This window comes from Falco rusticolus, chromosome 9 (assembly GCF_015220075.1).
Source record: "Falco rusticolus isolate bFalRus1 chromosome 9, bFalRus1.pri, whole genome shotgun sequence".
NCBI lineage: Eukaryota > Metazoa > Chordata > Aves > Falconiformes > Falconidae > Falco > Falco rusticolus.
In genome coordinates this window covers 1,324,319-1,347,015 of record NC_051195.1, presented here as the reverse complement: position 1 = coordinate 1,347,015, position 22,697 = coordinate 1,324,319, and the positions used below count along the sequence as shown (strand labels likewise).

The window sequence follows — 22,697 nt, the reverse complement described above, 5'->3', positions numbered from 1 at the left end:
TATTTCATTTCATCAACTATCAGCATTTTGCACTATAATATGCCTTCATATACACATTTCCTTCTGTTGCATCACAAGGCCAGTTGTGTTAATTTTAATATTCTTCCATTTTAAACAGAAGAAAACAGAGCCAAACTTGGAGGCTTTCTAACAAATACAGATCACCACCAGCACTGAGCACTTCTTGTGTTTCGCAGAATTTCCCAAGAAAATCAAAGAGATTATTCACTTGCCATCACACTTGCATTGTGACAGGGATTTATGACATTGTAAGGAAATGCTAAAATCAAGGAGAATCCCCAAAATATTAATACCCCATTTTATTTATATTTGAAATAGGGGATGGCAGTATAGGGTCTAGATATGCACATACATTTAAATCAGGAAACAACAGCAAGGGTACAAACCACTGAAACAGAAAAGCTCTCAGTCATAAAAGCCAGATCTCATCAGTTTTCTGTATCTTTTTTTTTTTTTTTTTAACATGGAAAATTGCAAAACCTTATGAAAACCAGTGTGAAGTCTGCCTTCATGTCTACTGAAAGACCTATGTCTTTTTTCTGGGTCACTGCTGCCTAGCCCTACCATGCTTACAAGCGAACAGCATTTGTCTCTGCATAATTCATGCAGGATTCCTGCAACACACCGGGCTCTTCCAGTGATGTAAAAATAATTGTTAGATCAAGTTGTGAGTGGCTACCAGAAGTCTTGCAAGCCATGTAAATTCAAATGTCCTTGACCAATTTGCACTCCAGCTCGCTCAGTCCTGAAGTATCACCCTCACTTGCAAAAGTGAGGAAAAACTGGCAGCATCTGTTTAACGTGATAATGCCAACACAGCAACATGCCTCTCACTCACACCAACAGCAACTTGGGGCCAGGTCCTGCTCTCACAGAAATAAATGACAATTTTTTTCCTGTAGAAACTTGCAACTCTACATGCTTTCTGAAACACATCTTATGTTAAGTACTCTTCTTTGAATTATTCTGAGTTCATTTTTCCAAAGCATTAGAAAATACCCTTTATTTCCTTGATTATAAAAAATATACAGCACACATCTAAAGAACAATTACCATTTGTTGGAGAAAATGTCAACATCACTCCTAGCAAATAGAAATCTATAAATCTATTAACTTAAAAATTAGGTCAACTGAGAAAATTATTATGATCACAGAGGAGAGTGTCTCTTTCCTGCAGCATAAAGAAGGGGATATACTGATGTTCAGCAGAGCTGTGCTGATTTACTCTAGCCACGATATCCTGCCTTCGCAGTCAGAGTGCCTGTTTTGCTCCAAATATGCTCAGAATTCCAACTGACATTAGTGGAATTTCCATACAAATCAAGAGCAGTTGGAACTCTCTGATTTTCTCTTTCTCAAGTAAAAACCACACAACCTGCATTATTTTATCCAATATTTCAGAAAGTTTAGAAACTTAAACCCCCCTGAAAATTGGCTTAAAATATTTATTAATTAAAAAAGTTAAATATTTATTCATACAAATATGATGAGAAAAATCTCATGCAGACTTTTCACATACAGTAACATAATTCAAATCATATTGTGATGGTTTTACAAAATAACTTCTTTTAGGAACTTTGATGGAGAAGTGTTGCTATCGCCTGTGTGCCTGACAGCACGACTCATGGTAAGTAGAAAGCTAGTTCTGAAACTTAGTTTTCCTATGGAACATATGCCAAGATTTCCACACTCTTCACTAAGATTAACAATTAATATCTTATTACTACTACTCAGAGAACTGGACAGAGACGTATGAACACCGGGTAATTAATTCCTGCATACCACCGTACCTCTAAACACTTTATGTTAAAGCATAAAGTTGCCAAAAGATTGCTTTAGATAATTCCCCTAAATGATGAAAATATCTTGAGATTGTTATGGATGGCATCTGCTTCTGCTTAATTATAAATCTGCATTGGATTCATAATTTGTGTATATTACAAGTAATTTGCATAATTAAAACAATTACGGGATTGACATATCATGGCAATTAGAAATGCATCAAACTCTGAATGTTGTACAAAAGAGAGCTTCAATATGAAACATTAATTCTTTGAGAACAAAATACCTTTCAGATTCCTGCAGAACAGCCTTCACAAATTCAGTACATGTTCAATAAACTGTTTAGAGAAAGTTTTTCTCAGGGATATTCACTTCCTCGTCAAGCTGTTGCAAGTTTAACCCCGAATGCTTTTAGCCTTCATTTTAATTTCTTACTGCAGTCACAGCATGGACTTTTGTATTTATTGCCAGTTTCAGGAGGTTTTATCTCATTTTCCGTAGTCTTATCCTGTTTTCTTTGTCCCTCTTTTTAAGGATAAGTATGAACTGATTGAAAAAATGCTCTTGGTCCTTCTTCTTCTGAACAAGCCGAAACCGCTGATCTCTTCCATATTTCTCTGCAAATTCTTTAAATGTTGTTCTGCAGAAAAGAGAGACATTTTACAGCTGCTACTTTGTCAGTCCACGCTCCGACGCTTTGACCTGGATCTCACTTAACTTTTCACACATACAGTAAAAATGAGGGGTGTTCTGGAGAATATTTGACAGGAACATGATGGTAAACCTAGGACAAGAGAGGCAGGGCCATGCCAGAACTGCCCGGGCTTTGGACCCATGGATCAGCCTGCAACACTTAAATTCCATTTTTTGATTTAGAAAAATCTGGGTGATAGCTGACAGGACAATTTTGAATCATTAAAGTATTTGCTACAGCACAGGGTATTGCGGCTTCAACTATGCGGGCCAGTATTTATGGCCAGTATTTCAGTAATTAGCCTATAACCAAGCAGAAAACTACACCTGTGGCTAATTGCAAACAAATGCACTTTGACTGCCAGTACTACACCATACCTGATGAAATACCACGCTAGTATGATCTTTCCTGTCAAAAAAGCAAAAAATTAATTGTAACTCTGAGTGATGGGCACAAAACCCACAGGGAGCACTGCCTGAGGATTTCATTGTCAGGTCCTGCCTTTTCCAATGGAAACACAGTGTCTGAGAACATTCACTGGTGTTTTACCTGGATGCCTTTGCTAATCCCGGTACAGGCCCACAGGTCCAGGTCTGGGAGCAGCATGGCAGGCACTATAAAGAACCGGCACCATAATTCACAGACCAACAAGAAGGGTTTTTTATTTAAACTCCTGTAGTTTTTGTATTTCCGAGGTGTACATTCTTCTAGCAGTGTTTTCTAGCTGAACTTCCTTTTAGGCTGCATTCACAGCACCATGAGAAATGATGGAAAACTGGAGTTCATGAAGGAGAGGAGAAAAACAATGACCACAGGAAGGGCAGCGACCCCCAGGCTGTGCCCGGGCAGCCCGCCTGCCCCGTGGGACTGCCGTGATGGCAGGAGGAGTCATGGACCCGGAGAAGATGGGCAGGCAGCACAGCCCCATCCTGCAGTAAGGTCCTGAGCAAGCTGGTCTGACCCTGCCTGTATTTAAAATATGAGATGATTATTCCTGTCAACCTAGAGAAGCACACGGGGAGGACACTGGAGGTGCTCCGAGTCTATCAGTTTTCCTTTGGCAATGCCAAGCCTGGCTGCTTCATGCTCCAGCTGTTGCCGGTGCTGGGGATGCTGTGCATCGTGTGTCTCTGCACCGCACCACTGCCTCGCTCGCCCCAGCAATGACTTTGTTCAGTTACTGGGCTCTGCCCCCCATTTTGCAATAATTACTGTTGGCTAAATCAGGGCTCTAATTAATGCGCAGATTTGTAACAGCCACGTGGGGGAAGACCTGTTTTCTTCTTATTGGAAGTATTTTTGATTTCTTTCTCTCACTGCGTATCAAAATCAAGCCAAAGACTACGGCGGGTAGATGAGCTTCTTTGATGCAGTCTCGCACTCAGCTCAGCAAAACCAGTAACGGGTAAAATGTTCTCTGTCCTGTAGGCCAGGCCAATATCACCCTTGCAGACTGAAAAGATCGTTGCTGGAACCAGTGGTTAGCTCTTACATTAGCCCAGAATATTGTCAGTTTTGATGCAAAAAAATTCCCGTAATTATTGCTTCTGTAGATTCTCACGTGTTGTTTGTGTCTACTACCTGTGTACTTTAGTAGAGAAAACTACACTTCCTTAGTTCTAACAATTTAATGAGATTTATAATATATAAACCTTTATTTTCATATAATTTACAAATGAGAAAGTACTGTCCTAAGAACTGCATTTGCTATTGGGCAGTTTTGGATTCATTACTCAAAAAGCAATGTAGAAAAATAAATTACTGCATTGCACGCTTTATTTTAATTTAGTGATGTGGCATTAATAACTAGCTTTGTTAAATTATATTTCTCTTTCATCAAGAAACAAACGTAAATACAGTTTTTCCCTAGTTACACCTGTATGCCTAATACAAATGAGATTAAACATTCAGGTACTGATTTTATGTAACTAGTATTTCTCTGTGCATGTGTTCTATAAATAATATATATATTTATATATATAAAAAATATATAAATATCTATAAATATAGCATGCATATAAAATGAATGTGTTATGCAAAATATCTCACATTCTGAATGACAGAGAGAGAGAGAGAGAGAAAGGAACAGAAAGGGAGAGGGAATGTTCCTTCTCCTACTGATACAACAAAATAGTGTAAAATATTAGGGAAGACATGTCAGCACAGCATTGCAACAATGGATGTACAAGCTTGCTATAAGGAGTATGTTCAGTGTTACAGAATTCTGGGGCTGATAAGCAAGGGCTAAATAAGAAAGCTTATCTTAACAAATCTTCATAAGGCAATGCCATACCTTGGTGATAACTTGGATTCTTCAAGGAGCTTTTTAAATTCTTCTTTGGCTAGCAACAATTTATTTTTCTTTTCTTTGTACTCTTCTCTGATCCTGGTCTTGACAAACTGTTCAAATATCTTTCCGAGAAAGGGAAACACGACACAGTATTTATTATCAAAGCCTTTATGGTATTTATGCTTGATCAAAGGGCTGTCAATCTCAAGAACTACAGTTCTTATCTGCCCTGAGTATTGGCTGACTCACATGCAGCTGAACCTGCTTTGTGCAGCACTGATCGTGTGTTCTCACAAAATAAGTAGCTGGAAAGAGGTATAATTTGGACAGATAACATCTTCATTCAAACAGCAAGTGCAACATAAATCAACATTTCCTGATTTCAGTGTTTTGCTTGCATTTTCATGCCTATAAGCTTTTTTTTTTTTTTTTGTTCATCTGGACTGCAGTTATTTAGTTTGGATCTTGCCTCTTTCCCAACTTGCTGGAATTCCAGAACATATCTATAATATGAAACATCAGTATTCCGTAGGTTACCCCCACAAAAGCCTGAAGACCTTTCAAATCAGTTATCAAAAAGTACATGACCCTTCCTTGGTACACATACACCTGAAAGCTTTAATGTGTGTGGAATGGCTGACAAACTTCCTCGACCTGTATTTGGCAGCTAAATATGCAAGCAGGGCAATCAGCATCAGGACTATTGGTGTCTTGAAAAGGAGTTAAGGAGTTCACTATGTCACAAAATTCTGCCAACTGATTTAATTACATTTTTAATACCAAAAATCTGACCGCGCTTGTTTCATGCTCTAAAATGTGTGGCACATTAAGTTGTTAAATAAAAGGAGCTGCTCCTCAAAATGATATAAGCTTTCCATATTCACCATCCTTTTCCCCACAAATTACATACATTAAATGTGATTACTACAGATACTACCACAGTTGCTTTCTCATCAGGCATGACGATGCACAGGTGCAAATCTACATTTTATGGAAGCTAAAGCAACCAAATTACAAATGGTATTTAGTATGGTATGTGGAAAAGGGAAGAAATAGCACTGGGAAAGTAAACATCGAAAAATGGCCATGAAAAAAACCCTAGTAAATCTAAATATATGATACTATATGCAATTATGTACATTGAGTGTAAGAGAAGATGGAAAAAATGGAACAAATAAAGCAGGTGACTCTGTTACTGCTTGCCTTTCTGGTATCAGTGAAGCTATTATGAAGGTAATAAATCAAAATTAACAGATAGGTCATTATTTTAATGCAGTTGTTCCTTTACCCTTCGCAGTTCCTTGCTTAAACATAGTAGCATCTTTCAACTATTAATAACCCCTTGAAAAACATTGGTAAGTATGTAAAGCAACCTTCAGCTGTTCAGTAACAGATCGTTACGTTCCGCAGGCTGCGTAAGGACACCCACTGACAGCAGGGCTTGACTCCTGGAAGTCAAACCCACCTCAGCCCAAATTCAAGTCAAGACAAAGTTCCCTCAGACACTGGCAGATCGTGGCCAAAACACATTCCTTGCCCTTTCCGACCTATCTGCCTGGCCATGGAAAGAACGAAACCGCAGTACAGCCAGCCACGCTCCAGCATTGTTTTTTCCCTCCCTCCCTCCCTTCCTTCATTCCTCACCTTCATTGTGAGCCACTTTTCACCTCTAGCCCCCTCCAATACAAATTCATTTGCTTAACTTATAAAGTACTCAGACGCTCACTATTCAGGCCACATCAGTCAGCATCCGTGAAGGTAAATGTCTCCATAAACCTAAATAATGGCTTCTACTAATTTGAGCTGCACCTCAAGAAGTACTTTCATTAAATCAGGCAGCTACTCTTGCCTGAGCCTAACTTTCTTCTTAAACTACCTCTTGGAGGAAAATGGGGTCTAATTAAATGGCACTAATCATAATGAACGTCTAGAAATCTTAACTTCAAGCTTAGTACCTGAAATATATTACACCTGGCATGTGCTCACAAGGTTACTGTGTTGTTAACACTGTTTTGCAGAAGAGCAATCAATGATCACCCTCTTCTACCTTAGCTCTGAGCCGGAATTACTGTCACTCCCAGAGCCAACCTTTGCCTGACCATGGGTTTCTACCTACATGACTATAGGTTTCTACCTACAGGACTGCCAGCTACCAGCTTCTCATAACCTTTTCCTTGAATATTGAATATGCCCCACAAATGAGGTCCCCCTCAGCAGTGCTTCAAGCACATTATATTATGTGTATTCATGACATATTTTTATTACATCATCTCCAAGGCTGATAAAATGCAAGTAGTAATGTATCTTGATTGACTCATCAAGGTCTAGATTTTGTCCTTGCTGATTCCCTGAAACAAATACTAAACCGCCTGCCTGGTCTCTTGCCTAGCAGTATTCTCCATTGTAGCAGTTCCTCTTATGTTTTCATTCCCATATTTCCTTATTATTTTATTTCACTTCCTTTCTTAGGAGAGAAAACATTGGAAAGGGCGTAAATGAAAATGTATGTGCCCAGTCCCTCAGTGCCTACAGGAAGACCTCTGGAGAATTACAAGACGATACAGGCCCCAGAGCAATGGAACAGGAATAAGTACATTTTTAATCGTGTTTACTTAAAAAATGGAAAATTCCATTTTCAAAATTCTTCCTTCTCCAGGATGACAAAAGACTGGTAAGGAAGAGAAATAACCGCATAATAGAAGTGTTCACCTTCTTTGCAACATCCTTGCATATCTCCTAATTTTTTTACACTAATCTGCAGCCCTTGGGTTTTTAGATCCCTAGTGATAATTAATGCCCAAATAAACAAGGCAGCAAAGGGTCCGCTTCCCTTTGCAGCTTGCCAGGAATACTAAACTCTTTCAGACAGATACCAGCATAGCCACAGTGCTCTATCGATTTATGTCTAGCAAGTTTAGTTATTGCCAAATATAGCAGTAAATACTGCCAAACTCCTAGAAAATATTCTAAGTAATAAAAATTAAGTAGTCTCTCTACCATATTTAAATAATTCAGAGTGGAAACATTACCTGTTGGCCATTCCCCTTCCTACAGCCCGGTTTCCCAGCCTCAGTGGGAGTTGTTCGTATAACCCAAGAGACCATAGCTCATCTCTGTGTGCAAACTCACTCGTTACCACTTGCTTTTCAAAGGCAGGACTTTCTTATGAGTGGAAGTTTAAATTATGAGTCTCACTGAAAAACTCAAAAAAGAAATTTTAATTTCATGCAATTCTTTTTCTCCTACCAAGATAATTACTCTGTTATTACAGTTAATTTGGGAGATGTTTGCTGCTAATCAGAAGCTATGCTGGAGGTAATGCTCACCTGTTTACGTTCTTCTGAATTTAGCAGAAGGTAACGTGGATCAAATACTATTTTGTGTAACTCCTTTTCCCATGTAGAAAATGCTGAAACCTGTGAAGTAGACAAACACAGTCACATTAAGGAATTTTAATAAGGACGTGAAAGAAGAAAATGTTCCAAGGTGAACCAAAAGAGTAGTTCAGAAAGCTAATGAACCCTCTAAAGGATTCCTCAGAGCGGTTGGAAGTTGAATTTTAATCTGTTTCTGGCAATGCTCTGGTCGCCCCCACACCATTAGTATTGATTTGCTCTAGGACATCTCTGAGTATCTGGGAGATGCTTATTCCACATTTTTTATGGAAAGAATCTGTAGCAGAAAGGAAAATGCCATTTTATTATCCCCTTTGTACAACAGGAGCATCAATTTCCATTTAAGCAATTATCTCAGCTTTAACTCCTTTCCTCTCCAAAACTAAAATTGTAACCCAAATGAGGCCATCAATGCATGCACACGCTGAAGAAATAGCAGGGAACATCTTCAAGGCGCTGTATCACCATGCTTCTATAGTAAATGTGCCGCTTCCCTCCAGCAGCATGGCTGTCACATCTCCTCCATTTCGGGGCTTCTCCCCTGAATCCAGCTCTCTGGAGTGGGACCTGGGCATCCACCCACTGCCCATGCATCACTCACGGTCCTGCAGCCAGAGGATGAGAACATCATGCTCCTACAGAGGTTCTTCCACCTTCTCCAAAACCTCTTTACGGTGAGTGGGCTGTAAGGACCACCACGGATCCAAGCAGGTGCCTCACTTGCCCAGTCCCCTTTACCCAGGACTTTCACAAAATGACAATCTGGGAGCGTAGGACTGAATTCCCCAGCCTGAATCTGCTACCTTGTACAACACCACTGTTAATTAGATTGTTGCAGAATACTCCCGAGTAACATTAAATATTCTAATCACTCCATCTAATTACAAAGAGTAAATTCAATAAAAAAATTAAGTATGTGAGGTATAATTAAAATAGAGTAATTAACACCCAAACAGGAATGCTCTGATGAAGCAAAGAAGGTTTAAATGGACTGGTTTTCCTGTTAGAGTGGTTAGAAATTGGAAAAATCAAAGTTCATCATCTTCTCACAGCTTGGGGTTTGCACTCCACACCTGCACACGTGGCGAAGTCCTGAGGTCTGGGTTTTTTTCCCCTTCAGAAGGATCATCAGCAGGAATCCTTGCCTTCAGGGTGTCTCTTACACTCTCTCGGATATCAGGTTTTTTTCCCAGTACAAAAGCCAGTTTGAACTCAAAGCTAGTTAAGCTCAGGCTAATTTATCAGGTAATCATCCCTGTTTATGATTTTTTTTTTAGTAATGATTACATTTCACATGCTACAGACACAGCTAAAATAAATGTTGGCTACTAATATCTATAGTTTAATTCTAGCTACACATCACACGCTGTTCAGGATACTCATATCCTGCAAATGCATATAAAATATTAATGTTCTGACTAATCTCCCAACGCCTATTGTATTGTGCTGTTCTTCCTTACTATGGGACACTCAACCAGCAAACACATGCACTGGGCATGGTGGGGGTGGCATCTCTTCCTAGAATAAGTGATGACTTCTGTGTCCTAGTATCACCACAGATGAAAAGGAGAAGAGAGATACGAAAAGGAGAAAAGAGGTCTGAGCTTGTCATGGGTTTCCAGTTCTCAACCCCTGCTCTTAACCAGAGTGCAAAGTACAGGGAAAAAAACTCACAAGAATTCAACGTATTGAGTTTGAGCAGTATGCTTAGAAGTGAAAGAACATCTATCTGAATAGATGGTTTTATTTTTAATTTACTCTGGAAGCCCAGAAACAATGACAGGTTGAGATTTTGGCTTTGACTAAAAAACACCTAGGAACAGAAAGGTGAAGAGCCTGATATTTGCTTCATTAGCAAAGGATTCCCATCTTTCAGGATATGCTGTTCTGGTAGTGAACCATGTCCACCCTGGGCACAAGCTACCAAGACATGCAGAAAAGCAAGAAGGATGGTGTGGCAAAGGGCTGAGGGGAGGCAGCGGGGTCAGTAGTGGCAAGGACCACCCTGTGCCTGAGCTGGGAGACCCCTGCCCACATCATCACCTGCTGCTGGCACCAAATGTGCCCAGCGTCCCAAACCAACAAACCACCTCCATTAAAAGATATTAATAAATGGGATTCAGTGGCTTTTCCTTCTATAAAGGGGCTTTTTGGGTCTGTCTGAAAAACAGGCCATAGGGGAAAAATCCAGAAAAACCCTGTTTATTTGGATTTTTAATATTTTTTTTTTTCTTTAGGATAATGCTGAGGCTGCCAGAATTGTTTTGAGATGGGAAGGTTGGGGTCAGGACCCCCCCGAACCCCTTTTTTTTCTCCCCAGAATTAGGAAAGTAAAATCTGGAGAAAAAAATACCATTTGGAATCCTTTAGAAAAGTCTTGTTTCACTGACAGAATCCCAGCAAAGAGAAGACTTTCCTAGAAATACAGACTGTAGAACACGGATATTTTGATGCCGTGGTTGTGAGGGAGCCTGGGAGAGGCTTGAACTTTCCGCTTCCCCTCAGGATTTTGTGGAAACTTTTAAATTTCCAGGAGGATATCAAAGATTACATCTTTACCATGGAAAACTTGCCACAGAATCAAGAATAGAGCAATTGTCTTGGAGCTACACTGAAAATCACGTGTTTGTTTTTTTTTAAAATGTTACAATAAATATTCTTCTGTTGATATAATTCATATAGGAAGAGTCAGAACTACACTGAAGAACTCCATCTAGTTCAAGCTCTTTGTAATGCCATTAAGGAACTTCTTAAGAAATAAAAACTTTACGAGAAAATAGCAGGAGACATTCATTAAATAACCCATTTAAAATAACGCTGATGGCCTCACTGCATCTCAAGCAATGCCAACCAGCTGGTGCTAACCAGCAGCTTATCTGGATATTTAAAAAAAATGCTTGGGGTGACAGAAAAATTGCCTATTAGTGTACATTTATGAATAATAGCAAAACAAAACAGTAAATTTCCTGAATTTCTTATTTTTATGAGGAAGTCTGACTCTTATACAGGAAACACTTGAGAAATCCTATTATAAAACATCCCTAATACTTCCAAATTTTGACTTATTGCCCACTGACTTAAAATGTGCCGGCAGAATTCTTCAACAAGTATCCATTTACAGTACTTCTACATTTTTTAAGCATAAATAACAAAATGTATTAATAAAGAAGTGTTGGGGTGGAGATAATTTACTGTTGAGCTTCTGAAGCTCTGATTATCTACCTTTAAAGTCTGCTGATTACTAATGTTAAATTTTATAGGCTTTATTGCCTAGCAACAAATACCTTGGATTTTTTTTCTTTGTAGAAATTACATTAACTTCTATAGAATACATATTTTCAGAGTGTTGGAGGGAGGTATAAAATCTACATACACTACTCTATTACACACCCATTTATGTTTGCAGGATTAAGACCTAAAGCTATCAGGCTTATTAATTCCATTCATGCTCAAAATCATCAGTTCTCTGGAAGAAGGGACACTGTGAGATGAACTTTTGCGGAGGTGATGTTAGAAAAAACAGTACCCACAATTCCTCATATTGACGGTAATCTTTACATGGGCAGTTCATCACAGGTTTGTAAGCACTACCACAGAAAACAAAAATCAGGCCAAAGCTCTTTACAAAATCAGTCACTGGATGCTGTTACGCTATCTGTAATCCATATTTCACCATTGGTCATGAGGCTCACAACGCTGATGGGTTCTGTCTGCAAACTGAATTTATGCTCCATCTATCGACTCATGATCTTGATTAGGTCATGGTAAAATGGCTGCAATAACTCCCTCCTGCAACCTGTAACAGCTCCACAGCCACCGGGTCTGCGCTGGCCTCGATGCAGAAGAGAAGGATGCTCCAGGTACTCTTGTCTGGTTGGCTGCGGAGGGGCCATCTCTTCTGATCCCCGTTCAGCCCAAAGCCCTGAGCATCCCACACTCCCGCACCTCAGCCTCAGCTGGAACCACACATCTCCCCAGAAAAGTCCAAGGATAGTCACTGAGGTCCAGGGAAAAGGGAAGGCTTTCTTAACCCTCCTGAGATTCCAGAACAATCTTTTGTAACAGACTGGGTGGATTTTGGATGGCCAGTAACTACATTTGATTTCCTATGGCTGGGGTCATCAGAGTTGGTGGTGATGAAACCTCTCCCGTGCTAAAAAAAGCAACGAGCTTGCCAGAGCTATTCCTGAGCCTGGGGCTGTCCTTCAGGTGATGTACGTGACACATCTTTTGTTCTTCATTCCTCATTTCTGGGGTTCACATGGGACCTCTGGGATGGCATGTGGATACAAGCCCCACACCCTGCTGAGACGTTGGTCTGTGCTGGAAGAGGTACCACCTATCTTTGGGTATCCTTGGGTCTGTCTGTAGGAATTTAATTGGAAGCAGACTTGCAAAGGGCTCTCAGTTCTGCACAGCCACGTTTGGCTGCATGGCATCAGAAGAAAAGTCACAGTAAAGTATGACAAAACCAGCATGGCTAATAGAAAACCCCCTCTCAATAATTCTTCATTTGACTGCTAAGTCATAGTTATGAAATGACTCCTGTAGTTGTCCCACATAATCCCCTATTTTCATAAATGGGACATGTCAAGGAAAGCAAGTGTATTTCTTACCCCTCTCTCCAGAAGCATGTCTCGGAAATGAGTGATGCGCTCTTCTAGGGGAGGCGTGATCTGAGGTGCTGATGTTTCCTCATTTTTCTCCTCTGCTTCATTCCTCCCCCGGCCAGCAGCCTGGGAATCTTCTGTTCTTTAACAAGGTAAGATAGAAAATAGTTCAGTAATTGTCAACTTGGGAGGGGATTTTTTACCCTCTCTAGAAAATCCTCCAGGACGCAGGACTTCTTGGTGCGCTCAGAGCAGCCCGGGAGCAGGCGCTGACAGCTGAGAAGTTACCCAGACCTGCGGCTCGTTATTAAACCACAGGGCTCGCGAGCCCTGCCAGGGGACCTCCAGCAGCTCGTTATGTGGAAGGATGGTCTATCGGCGTGATCAAAGGGGAACTCAGCAGTGACATACTATGCTATATTTCAAGCCACAGAAAAGTGACAGCTTTATATAAAATTTGTCAAGGAGTGGAGACTTTAAAGGAGTGACTGAAGAGACTCATCTTGGTTTATTTTTCTTTTCTCTGTTTCTGTGCCCCCAAACTTGAACGACAACACTAATCTTTATTTTATGCTCCCATGCACCCCGCAAGCTCACTCCTAAGGGAAGTAATCCAGCAATGCATCGCCTGCACAAACCTGCCAATAAAGCATCAACAAAGAACCTGCCCTTTGTCGGTGCCAGGTCTATATTTATCCTGACAGCCTTTTTCCAAGATTGCATCTGATTAGAATAAATAGGCATTTATGAGAAAATACTTCCTACATATTGCCTGAGTCCCTCTGCCTACAAGACCCATGGAATAAAAGCACGTACATAGCACCACTGTGCTCATTTCAGAAAAGGACACTTTACAGAAAGTTTCAACCATAAAGCAGCAGCACCATTAAGAGCGATGCTCTCTTCAGGTGCAATCCTACCTAACTGGTGTCATTGCTAGAGCTGAACAGTTTCACACCAGATAAATAGCTACATAATTTTCTCAGAGTTAGAGACCACTAACGCTGCACTCTCACAGCACTGGAAGTGAACACCTATTTCCCCACTGTTCAGAGAGCTGAAGATTTGCCCCTGCGGGCCCTCAGCATCTGCAATGAGAGGTTAATTAGTTGGGAATCAGAGGTAGGAAGGAGTCTGCTCAGGGAGGGTGATGGGATTTGAGGTGGGCACTCAAACCTCCTGACTTCAGAGAAGTTGGCCAATTCAAGCGTCAAAATCAGACTTGTGCCCTGGGTCCATCCTGCTGTTCCTTAATACTCTGAGCAACGAATGCATCCACAGGTCCTGAGGAAACTGGTGGATGAAGCGGCTCAGCCACTATCACACCTGAGAAGTCATGGCAGTCCAGTGAAGTTCCCACTGATGGGAAGAGGGGAAACACAACTCCCATTTTTAAAAAGGGATAAAAGAAAGACCCAGGGAACTACAGGCCAGTCAGCCTCACCTCTGTGCCCAGCAAGAAAGGGAGGCAGATCCCCCTGGAAACTGTGCTAGGGCACATGGAAAATAAGGGGGTCATTAGTGATAGCCAACAGCGCTTCACTAAACAGAAAATCGTGCCTGACAAATCTGGTGGCCTTCTACGATCAGCACTGGTGGGTGAAGGAAGAGCGACTGATGTCATCTGCCTGGACTTGTGCAAAGCATTTGACATTGTCCCACATGACATCCTCGTCTCTAAACTGGAGAGACATGGGTTGATGGATGGACCGCTGGGTGGAAAAGGAATTGCCTGGATGGTGGCACTCACAGAGTTGATCTCAACGGCTCAATGTCCAAGTGCAGACCGGTGATGAGTGGCATTCCTCAGGGCTCCGTACTGGGATTGGCACTGTTTAATATCTTTGATGGTGACAGAGATAGTGGGATCGAGCGCACCCTCAGCAAGTTTGCCGATGACACCAAGCTGTGTGGTGGGTCAACACGCTGGAGGGAAGGGATGCCATCCAGAGGGACCTGGACAGGTGTGAGAAGCCGGCCCGTGTGAACCTCATGAAGTTCCACATGGCCAAGTGCAAGGTCCTGCATGTGGGTCAGGGCAACCCCAAGCACAAATGCAGGCTGGGAAGAGAATGGATTGAGATCAGCCCTGAGGGGAAAGGACTTGGGGGTGTTGGTTGAAAAGAAGCCCAAAATGACCTGGCAATGTGCACTCGCAGCCCAGAGAGGCCCCTGTGCCCTGGGCTGCATCCCCAGCAGCGTGGCCAGCAGGGTGGGGGAGGGGATTCTGCCCCTCTGCTCCGCTCCCGTGAGACCCCCCTGCAGCGCTGCGACCAGCTCTGGGGCCCCCAGCATGAGAAGGACACGGACCTGTTGGAGCGAGCCCAGAGGAGGCCACGGAGGTGGTCAGGGGGCTGGAGCCCCTCTGCTATGGCGCCGGGCTGGGAGAGCTGGGGCTGCTCAGCCTGGGGAGGAGAAGGCTCCGGGGAGACCTTAGAGCAGCTCCCAGCACCTACAGGGGCCGGCAAGAAGCTGGAGAGGGGCTTTGTACGTGGGCACGTGGTGACAGGCCAAGGGGGAATGGCCTTAAGCTGAGAGAGGGGAGATGCAGATGAGCTGTGAGGCAGAAATTGTTCCCCGTGAGGGCGGCGAGGCGCTGGCCCAGGCTGCCCAGAGCAGCTGTGGGTGCCCCATCCCTGGCAGTGCTCAAGGCCAGGCTGGATGGGGCTGGGAGCAGCCTGGGCTGGGGGGAGGGGGCCCTGCCCGGGGCACGGGGTGGGACTGGGTGGGCTTTAAAGGTCCCTTCCAGTCCAAACCGTTCTGTGAGTCTATGAAGGAGCTCAGTGCAAATTAAGGCCACCTTTTGGAAAGTTCAGGGGTCTTAAAATGATCACAGGGTTCAATGGAGTATAATAAATATCAGGCCATTTGATTTTTAAGCTCCTACTAGGCATGACAGCATTTTCTACTAATGCAATTTTCACCACTGCAGAGTAATACTTAGTTTGAAATTTCAGCAGGAAAACACTTTTTTTTATTTCCAAGCAAATGAATTAGATCAGTATGTAATGTGAGCTCTAGCGTATTATCTTCCTTCTACAAATAATTACATTACACTTACATTGTCCTACAATGTAGGCTGTATTACTGGCGATTTGAGAGATACCAAATCAGTGTTCTTCACAGAATGACAGTTACTTTTATATCGTAATAGTGAATTTTATTGCGACAGGATCCATGAGAGGCCAATCCAATTTCTAGCACACACAAAGTGCAAAGCAAGCCAAAACTGAAAGGAATACAGTGCACTGCTCCAGCAGGCGAGCACCAGAAAAGCCATTCTTCCCTTCAGTCCTCCTTACACAATGGAAAACGATGCTGCAAACCACACAGAACTTGTTCTCAAGCCAAAAACGACAATGAAGAATGCAATTTTTAAGGCAAATAATACAATAATCTGCACAACAAAGCATGTGACTTCCTACTCAGATGGACATATATGGGCAGCCTACTAGGATGACCTGGGAAGCCTGCAAATCAAAAAATGCTTAGGGTGGTGAGACGTATAACTGTGGCACCCACTGAAAGAAGCAGCAATGGACACAAACTGAAACACAGGGAAATCCACCTATAGCATAAGAAAGCACTTTCTTGCTGTGAGGGTGGTCAGACACAGCAGTAGGCTGCCCAGGGAGGCTGTGGGGCTCCATCCTTGAAGATGCTCGAACCCACGTGGAAACATCCCTGAGGGACCTGCTGGGACCAGGGGGGACAGAGCCCCCCCCCCCCCCCCCTTCTGTCATTCTGTGAAGAAAACCCAGAAAACCTGAAGTTTCTCTGAAGAAAAGCTAAACTTTCTCTCTTTTTTTTCTGTTGTAAAGAGTACAGTCAGAGCATTGACTGAGCAAGAATTTGACTTCAGTATTTTTAAGCGGTTTCATTATACCCCAACAAAGTATAAACAGAAATGTGACAGCAGCTTGTGGAGCCCAGAGCTCCCAAACCTGCAGATGCAGATTCTGGCTGGAAGCACTGGAGGGAGGTTGTGCAGACCTCCACGAGAGAAAGAAGGGAGCCCTGCTGTCTTCTGCAGCCAGCCTTGGCCAGGTCCCCTGCTAGCTCTGTCACCAAAGAAAGGGTAGAGCAAGCGAAATAGCAGATATGTTCTTACCAATGTGAGTTGGTGATCCAATGCGAACCTCTGTGAGATGACCCGCTAGGTCAGTTATAAGGAATTGTACTGGAACCTTGATGGAACAGGACCTTACCCTTAGCACAGCGCTTTCTGTATAGCAGATGATTTACTGTGTGTCAAAGGAACACTGATTTACTAAGTTACTTTACTTAAATAATAGAGAATATAGAAAACAGCGTATTTTAAAAGAAACCCTGAAAGCATGTAATGCCTCCTTTTTAAGATATACATAACCAAAAAAAAATAATGTTGATATCACAAAAATAAGTGGATAATGGCTGTGCAGGGGTATTCTGTGTTAGATGTAGGAAAACAGTCACTGTTTTCATATTCAATTATTAATGTGGATATGACAGCAATATAAATAATTTTTCTGTCCATCCAGCACCAAAATGAAAATGCGTTTAGGTTTCTGTAAAAAGAAATTTTTCACCACCTCTGGACTCAGTCTGGAGTGAGCAGCACTTTGTCCATTCCAAGTAAAACAAAGCAGAGGAAACAGAAAGTCATATTTGGACCTTGTATGTGCAATTTGGAAGATGAAAAGCTGGTGATGTGTATCCTTTTATCCCAAACTCGGAGCTTAACCAGCACTTTAGTATGCTATACATTTTGAGAATTCACCTTTTGCTGCCTATGGCACCGAGTAACTCGGCTGCATTTCTTACAGCAAATTACGGGCCACACTTTTAAAATCAGTCCCACTTTTGGCTGACTAATCCAGACACACACAGATGTATGCAACTGAGACCCATCGCACTTAGAAACCATAATATCAGTTCCAAACACTGATGGTGGCAGTGATTTTAGCTGCTGTGCAAAGAACCATCCCCAGGGCTCAGCTGCGGTGATGGAAGGTTGCCCACTGCAGTGGACACCCAGCTGGGACAGTACCATGCAATCTCCATTGGGATGCCTCAATCACATTCATAAAACAATCTTAATATAGCAAATGAGTTTATACAGTATTTTCATCCTGAGGATAACTAAATTCTAGTTTGAAATTAAAACCCTATGATATTTTACTTCTTTATGTCATGAACTGTTAGCTACAGTCTAATATAAATACATTTAAACAAGCATTTAGACTGCATTTCTTTAGTAAAATGTCAGTAGTTTAAGGTCCCTCAATGAACCTCTATATTCTGCCACTGTTTCAGGGTAAAAAAGCAGAACATCAGATCTTCACATGTTCTAGAAGATAATTTAAAATTCAAAGTGGCGGTAGAAATCACACAGTAATTTGCAGATGTATGTTCTGCTGACAGAAAAAATAAACATTTTATGGCTTTTCGGTGACAGGTCAAACTTCTGGGGAATTGGGATTGTCACAAAGAAGTTTGAGAAAATGCTGTGTTGCCAGCCAAAGCTCACTTGTTTGTTATGTGAATGCTGCCCTCGACTTTCAGAGGAGCAATTGACCAAATACTTCACAAATAAGAATTAGTTCCTACTGATCTAAAGATTTATTTTTTTAAATAGAACTTATGATAGGGCTCTCAGAGCTTTAAACATCCTCTCAACTAATATCTTGCCACATATCTCAAGTATGATAAAAGCTGTATTATTTGTTATGCCATACATAAATGTAGCATAATATAAAGACAAATGTAACATAAACAGCAGGTGATGTACATTCATTATAACATGCTATTTAACTTTTGTGGCATAAAGTCACAGCTGAGAGTAGTTTGTGCTGCCTATCACTCAAACGACCTTTTCAAGACCCAAAGGATGCCTTCCCATCCCACAAATGCTCTTTTCCATGCGAGATACCTTGGCAGCATCAGTGGACACTGCAGCACTGCTTTGCTGCCCATACCGCAGCAAACACTGCTGGAAATCAGAGGTACCTGCCACCATGCTGCGGGATTTCTGACAGGATTGCTCTTTTAGCTGGATGGCTGTGTGATTTACACTTCTATATGTATATACATGTACCTATGTATCTATAAATATATACCACAAGAAAGATGCTAAAATGCATTAAGGCAGGAGAGGCATGCAGCAGCTCAGCGATGGGCTGAGATTGCCCAGCTTGAACTGTATTTACCTATCTGCTTTGGAGGAGGGATGTGTGTGTAAATATGCATACAAAAAATGTATTTCTGCAAGTAAATTAAAATAATAAAAGATAAATTTTGCAAATATATAAAAAGACGGTCCATATTTGGGGCTTAGAATGTTGACAATGTCCTTTTGAGTGTAAAGAAGATACGAGACTAAAACCCCCAAAGTTAGTCTTTCAAGTGGATAAGTCATGGAAACCACTTTCAAGTCAGTCATGGGAACCCAATGAAGATGAGACAAGATTCCTTGCTCACAATAGACAGTGAAAAAGGCACTCCCTGACCTTCCAACACATGGCAGAGCATGCCCCAGAATACTCTGATACAGCAATCTTGGCAAATGTGCAAGTTCTATGAACAAGCTTCTGGAGGTTTAGAACTGTATTTATGTACATTAATGGAAAGACGTTTTCATATTTTCTCAACCAACCACCAAAGGCGATTGCCTTAATAGCACAGGGAAAATATCCCCTTCTACGCACAGGTCATAATACTGTCCCATTATTGTCAGACCCACTGACGTCAATTAAAGCGGTCCTAAACATTTTATACTAAATATACATTTTTACACTGTTTAAGTAATATTTACTAAATATTACATAAATAGTAAAAGTACATCGTTAGTATATATAAAGTGTAAATATACTCTTTATATCAAACAGTAAATGTTCAAATAGCCTGAGTATTAAACTCGGCAGTATCTTATCCTTCCTTCATAATAAAACAAATCTACAGAAATTCTTAACAAGGTCAAAAGAACCATCCAATGTCATAGGATAAGAAGAATGGCGATAGAAGAGAGAAAAAAATTATCTTCAATGTATTCAGTTGGAAAATACAAAAATTTAGCATGCTCGTCACAATGCCTTCAGAAATATAACACACTGTCTATGCAGATTTATTCTACAGATTTACTTTTTCAATGGTCCTAACTAGTATCTTAATCATAGCCAGCCTGCATGAACCGCTAATGTTATCTGCGGTTCCTGGCCAAAGGTTAAATGGAATGAAATGTTTCTTAAGGCACTCTTTACGACAGAACTGTTTGCTTCATTTTTTTGCTGTTTTGGCAAAGGGTGAAGGAGTTGCTTATTTGGCACGTGGGGTTTTGGCTATTGCTTCTTGAAAATTTGAAACACACGTGGTGATAAAGGTCAAATAAAAGCACCATGACAGAAATGCCTGCTTACATTTCTGAGCCGGTAGCTTGGAAACCCTGACACCAGTGACAAAAAAATAATAAATAATCCTCTTCACTTCCATAAAGATAAAGCTTTTATGCAATGTCTTTGAAATAAATGCATATTGTTACAGTCTGGTTTTAACCATTTAAAAGTAAGTAAGAGTTACTTAGACAAAAATGGATGACATTCATGGCAAACAGATTACAGAGAATCATGGAGTTTTATGAAGATTGGACACCTCAGGAATGACTCTCATAATTTACTGGTGTAGTTACCCACACAGAAGAGAATTGTATTTCTCTTTGCACTTATTTGTACCAGATGTTAGCTTCCCAACATTACATATAGATAAGTAAACTTTAGAACTTACTTATTTCTCTTAGTTTTGATGCTAAGATCATCATTTTCATCCCCTGGACAAGAACTAACACATTTTTCTGCTAAAAAGAAATAAATAGTTATTAGATTTGAACTAGATAAATGGGAATACATATTCCTCAAATTAATCTTTCATTTCTTGTCTTTGGCCGCTGCTCAGGTATGTACTATTATTCACTCTCCACAGAGTCTTTTAAAAATAACACATATTTCATCAGATCCTCAGAACTGCCTTCATCCAAACAAAAGTGATAGCAATAAAACCAAACATTTTCATTCTGAAAAATTACACATTGTTCATTTATGACATAATTGTTTTAAACCTTCTTACTGCTTCATCTGATACTCCCTCCTCCCTTCCCTTAAAAATGCAACTACAAAGAGATCCCTGCAAAATTATTTCAGAAGGATTCGGTAGTGCTAACTCACACCAGAACTTGCCTCCTTAGCCCAATCATCTTTCTAAATAAGCAAATATAATGCTGATTTACCAGAAAAGCAACCACAAGTATAACAAGGCTATGGAGATACCAACAACCTCCACACTCCTGATGTTGCGGAATAGCTCCAAGGCAACGTTACACTCCTGGTTTCACCTAGACACCTACCCTTGAAGGACTCTGAGGTTGCATTGTCAGAATATGAAGCATATGGAACAGATATTTAATTTTGAAAATTATTTGTTTTTCACATATACAAACTGCAATTTTTTTCAAAATTCAAATGAACAGACCACCAGAAGTCATGTCCATCCAGTGTTTGGTCTGTGTTGGGGACGCTTCAGTAGTTCAGCAGGAATTCGCTGAGAAATATAATTATTAAATAGTATGTGGTTCATAATTGTTGGGAATATCAGAAACACCAAACCTCTGCCTCTTTGTACTAGACTGGTGAAGACATATCTTGCTATTGATGAAACTATGAAAAAATAAATTAAAAAAATATAAAATTGAACTTAGGTTATGAAGATAAAAGGTTTGAATAACTTGATATGATGAGATCTGATCTCACTGAAATCAGATGAAACTCCATGACATATGCCAGAAAATGGGTCCAATCTTAGTATCACTGAAGTTAAAAGAAATTTGGCCATTTACTTCGAGTTTCAATTTAAGAATCTTGTTCTTAGATCATTTTGTTTCCTTATTTTAGGGAAATTACATGTTTATCAGTATGCTTTCAGCAAATGTTACCTTTTATTTGTACTAAGTGCTTGAACAAAGTGCACACTAAATCACTGCAAAAAGAACAATAAGAAACAAACAGCAGCTGTAACGTTGCAGCATTGGAAGACCAGGAACAGAGACCACATGAGGAGGAAACACAAAGCAGGTGCAAATGAACGCTTTACTAACTAGAACTTTAAATGAGAATAAGGAAAAATTAATGGCAGTCCAAAATAAGAACAGTTCGAGCTCAACATTCCTGACAATACATGATCGTTATGAATACAGAAATTAATTTAATAATGTTTTAAATAAACAAAACTTCACTGTAGGCATTACCTCTTCTTGGTAAATTCTTCTTTGGGATACCCCATTAAAAATACAAAGAAATAGGAAAAATGACATGTAAACTCAGAAGGTGGAAGTAATTCAACAGATATATTATAAAGCTACTAATCAGGAGTTGAACAACCTGTGGAGGCAGCAGTGGTCTTAATTTTAATGAAATCTGAAGGTAATAATATGTAATTGCAAGAGTAATCGGTGGTGTTTTCCCAGAGCAATGAAGTTAAAGGTGGCTGGGCAAGCATAAACCTGTTCCTACCAAATTCACCTCTATTAAAGAAAAGGAAAAGCCATGCCTGGTGGGGCACCTCCTGCGTTTGCCACACGCCACAGACAGCCTTTCCAGAGCTGGCTAAAGGACGTATGTCGTGATATGCTCAGACGTTACGAAGCCTGATGGGACGTTCTTTTACTAAAGCAAGCAAGCGGTGAGAAGTCTGGCCAAGGCAACGAGCCTTTCCTCTTTGACATTTCCACAGGACAAGAGCAAACTCACTGGTGATGATGACGGTGGTGATGATGAAGTTGCGGGTGCCCCATCCCTGGCAGTGCTCAAGGCCAGGCTGGATGGGGCTGGGAGAGCCTGGGCTGGGGGGAGGGGGCCCTGCCCCTGGCAGGGGAGTGGAAC

The 22,697-nt window shown here is 41.0% G+C and overlaps 1 protein-coding gene across 1 annotated transcript in view; it reads right to left on the bottom strand.

Moving 5' to 3' along the window:
- Positions 1-467: 467 nt before the first annotated feature.
- The window catches only part of TCERG1L (transcription elongation regulator 1 like), a 103,117-nt gene continuing 80,887 nt past the window's right edge, over positions 468-22,697 (bottom strand). The window contains exons 9-13 of the mRNA XM_037401048.1: positions 20,551-20,620; positions 12,799-12,934; positions 8,114-8,203; positions 4,791-4,909; positions 468-2,443 (exon numbers count right to left, since the gene is read on the bottom strand). Of these exons, the coding sequence (XP_037256945.1) occupies positions 2,287-2,443; positions 4,791-4,909; positions 8,114-8,203; positions 12,799-12,934; positions 20,551-20,620 (572 nt within the window). The 3' untranslated portion in view covers positions 468-2,286. The remainder of the gene's footprint in view (positions 2,444-4,790; positions 4,910-8,113; positions 8,204-12,798; positions 12,935-20,550; positions 20,621-22,697) is intronic.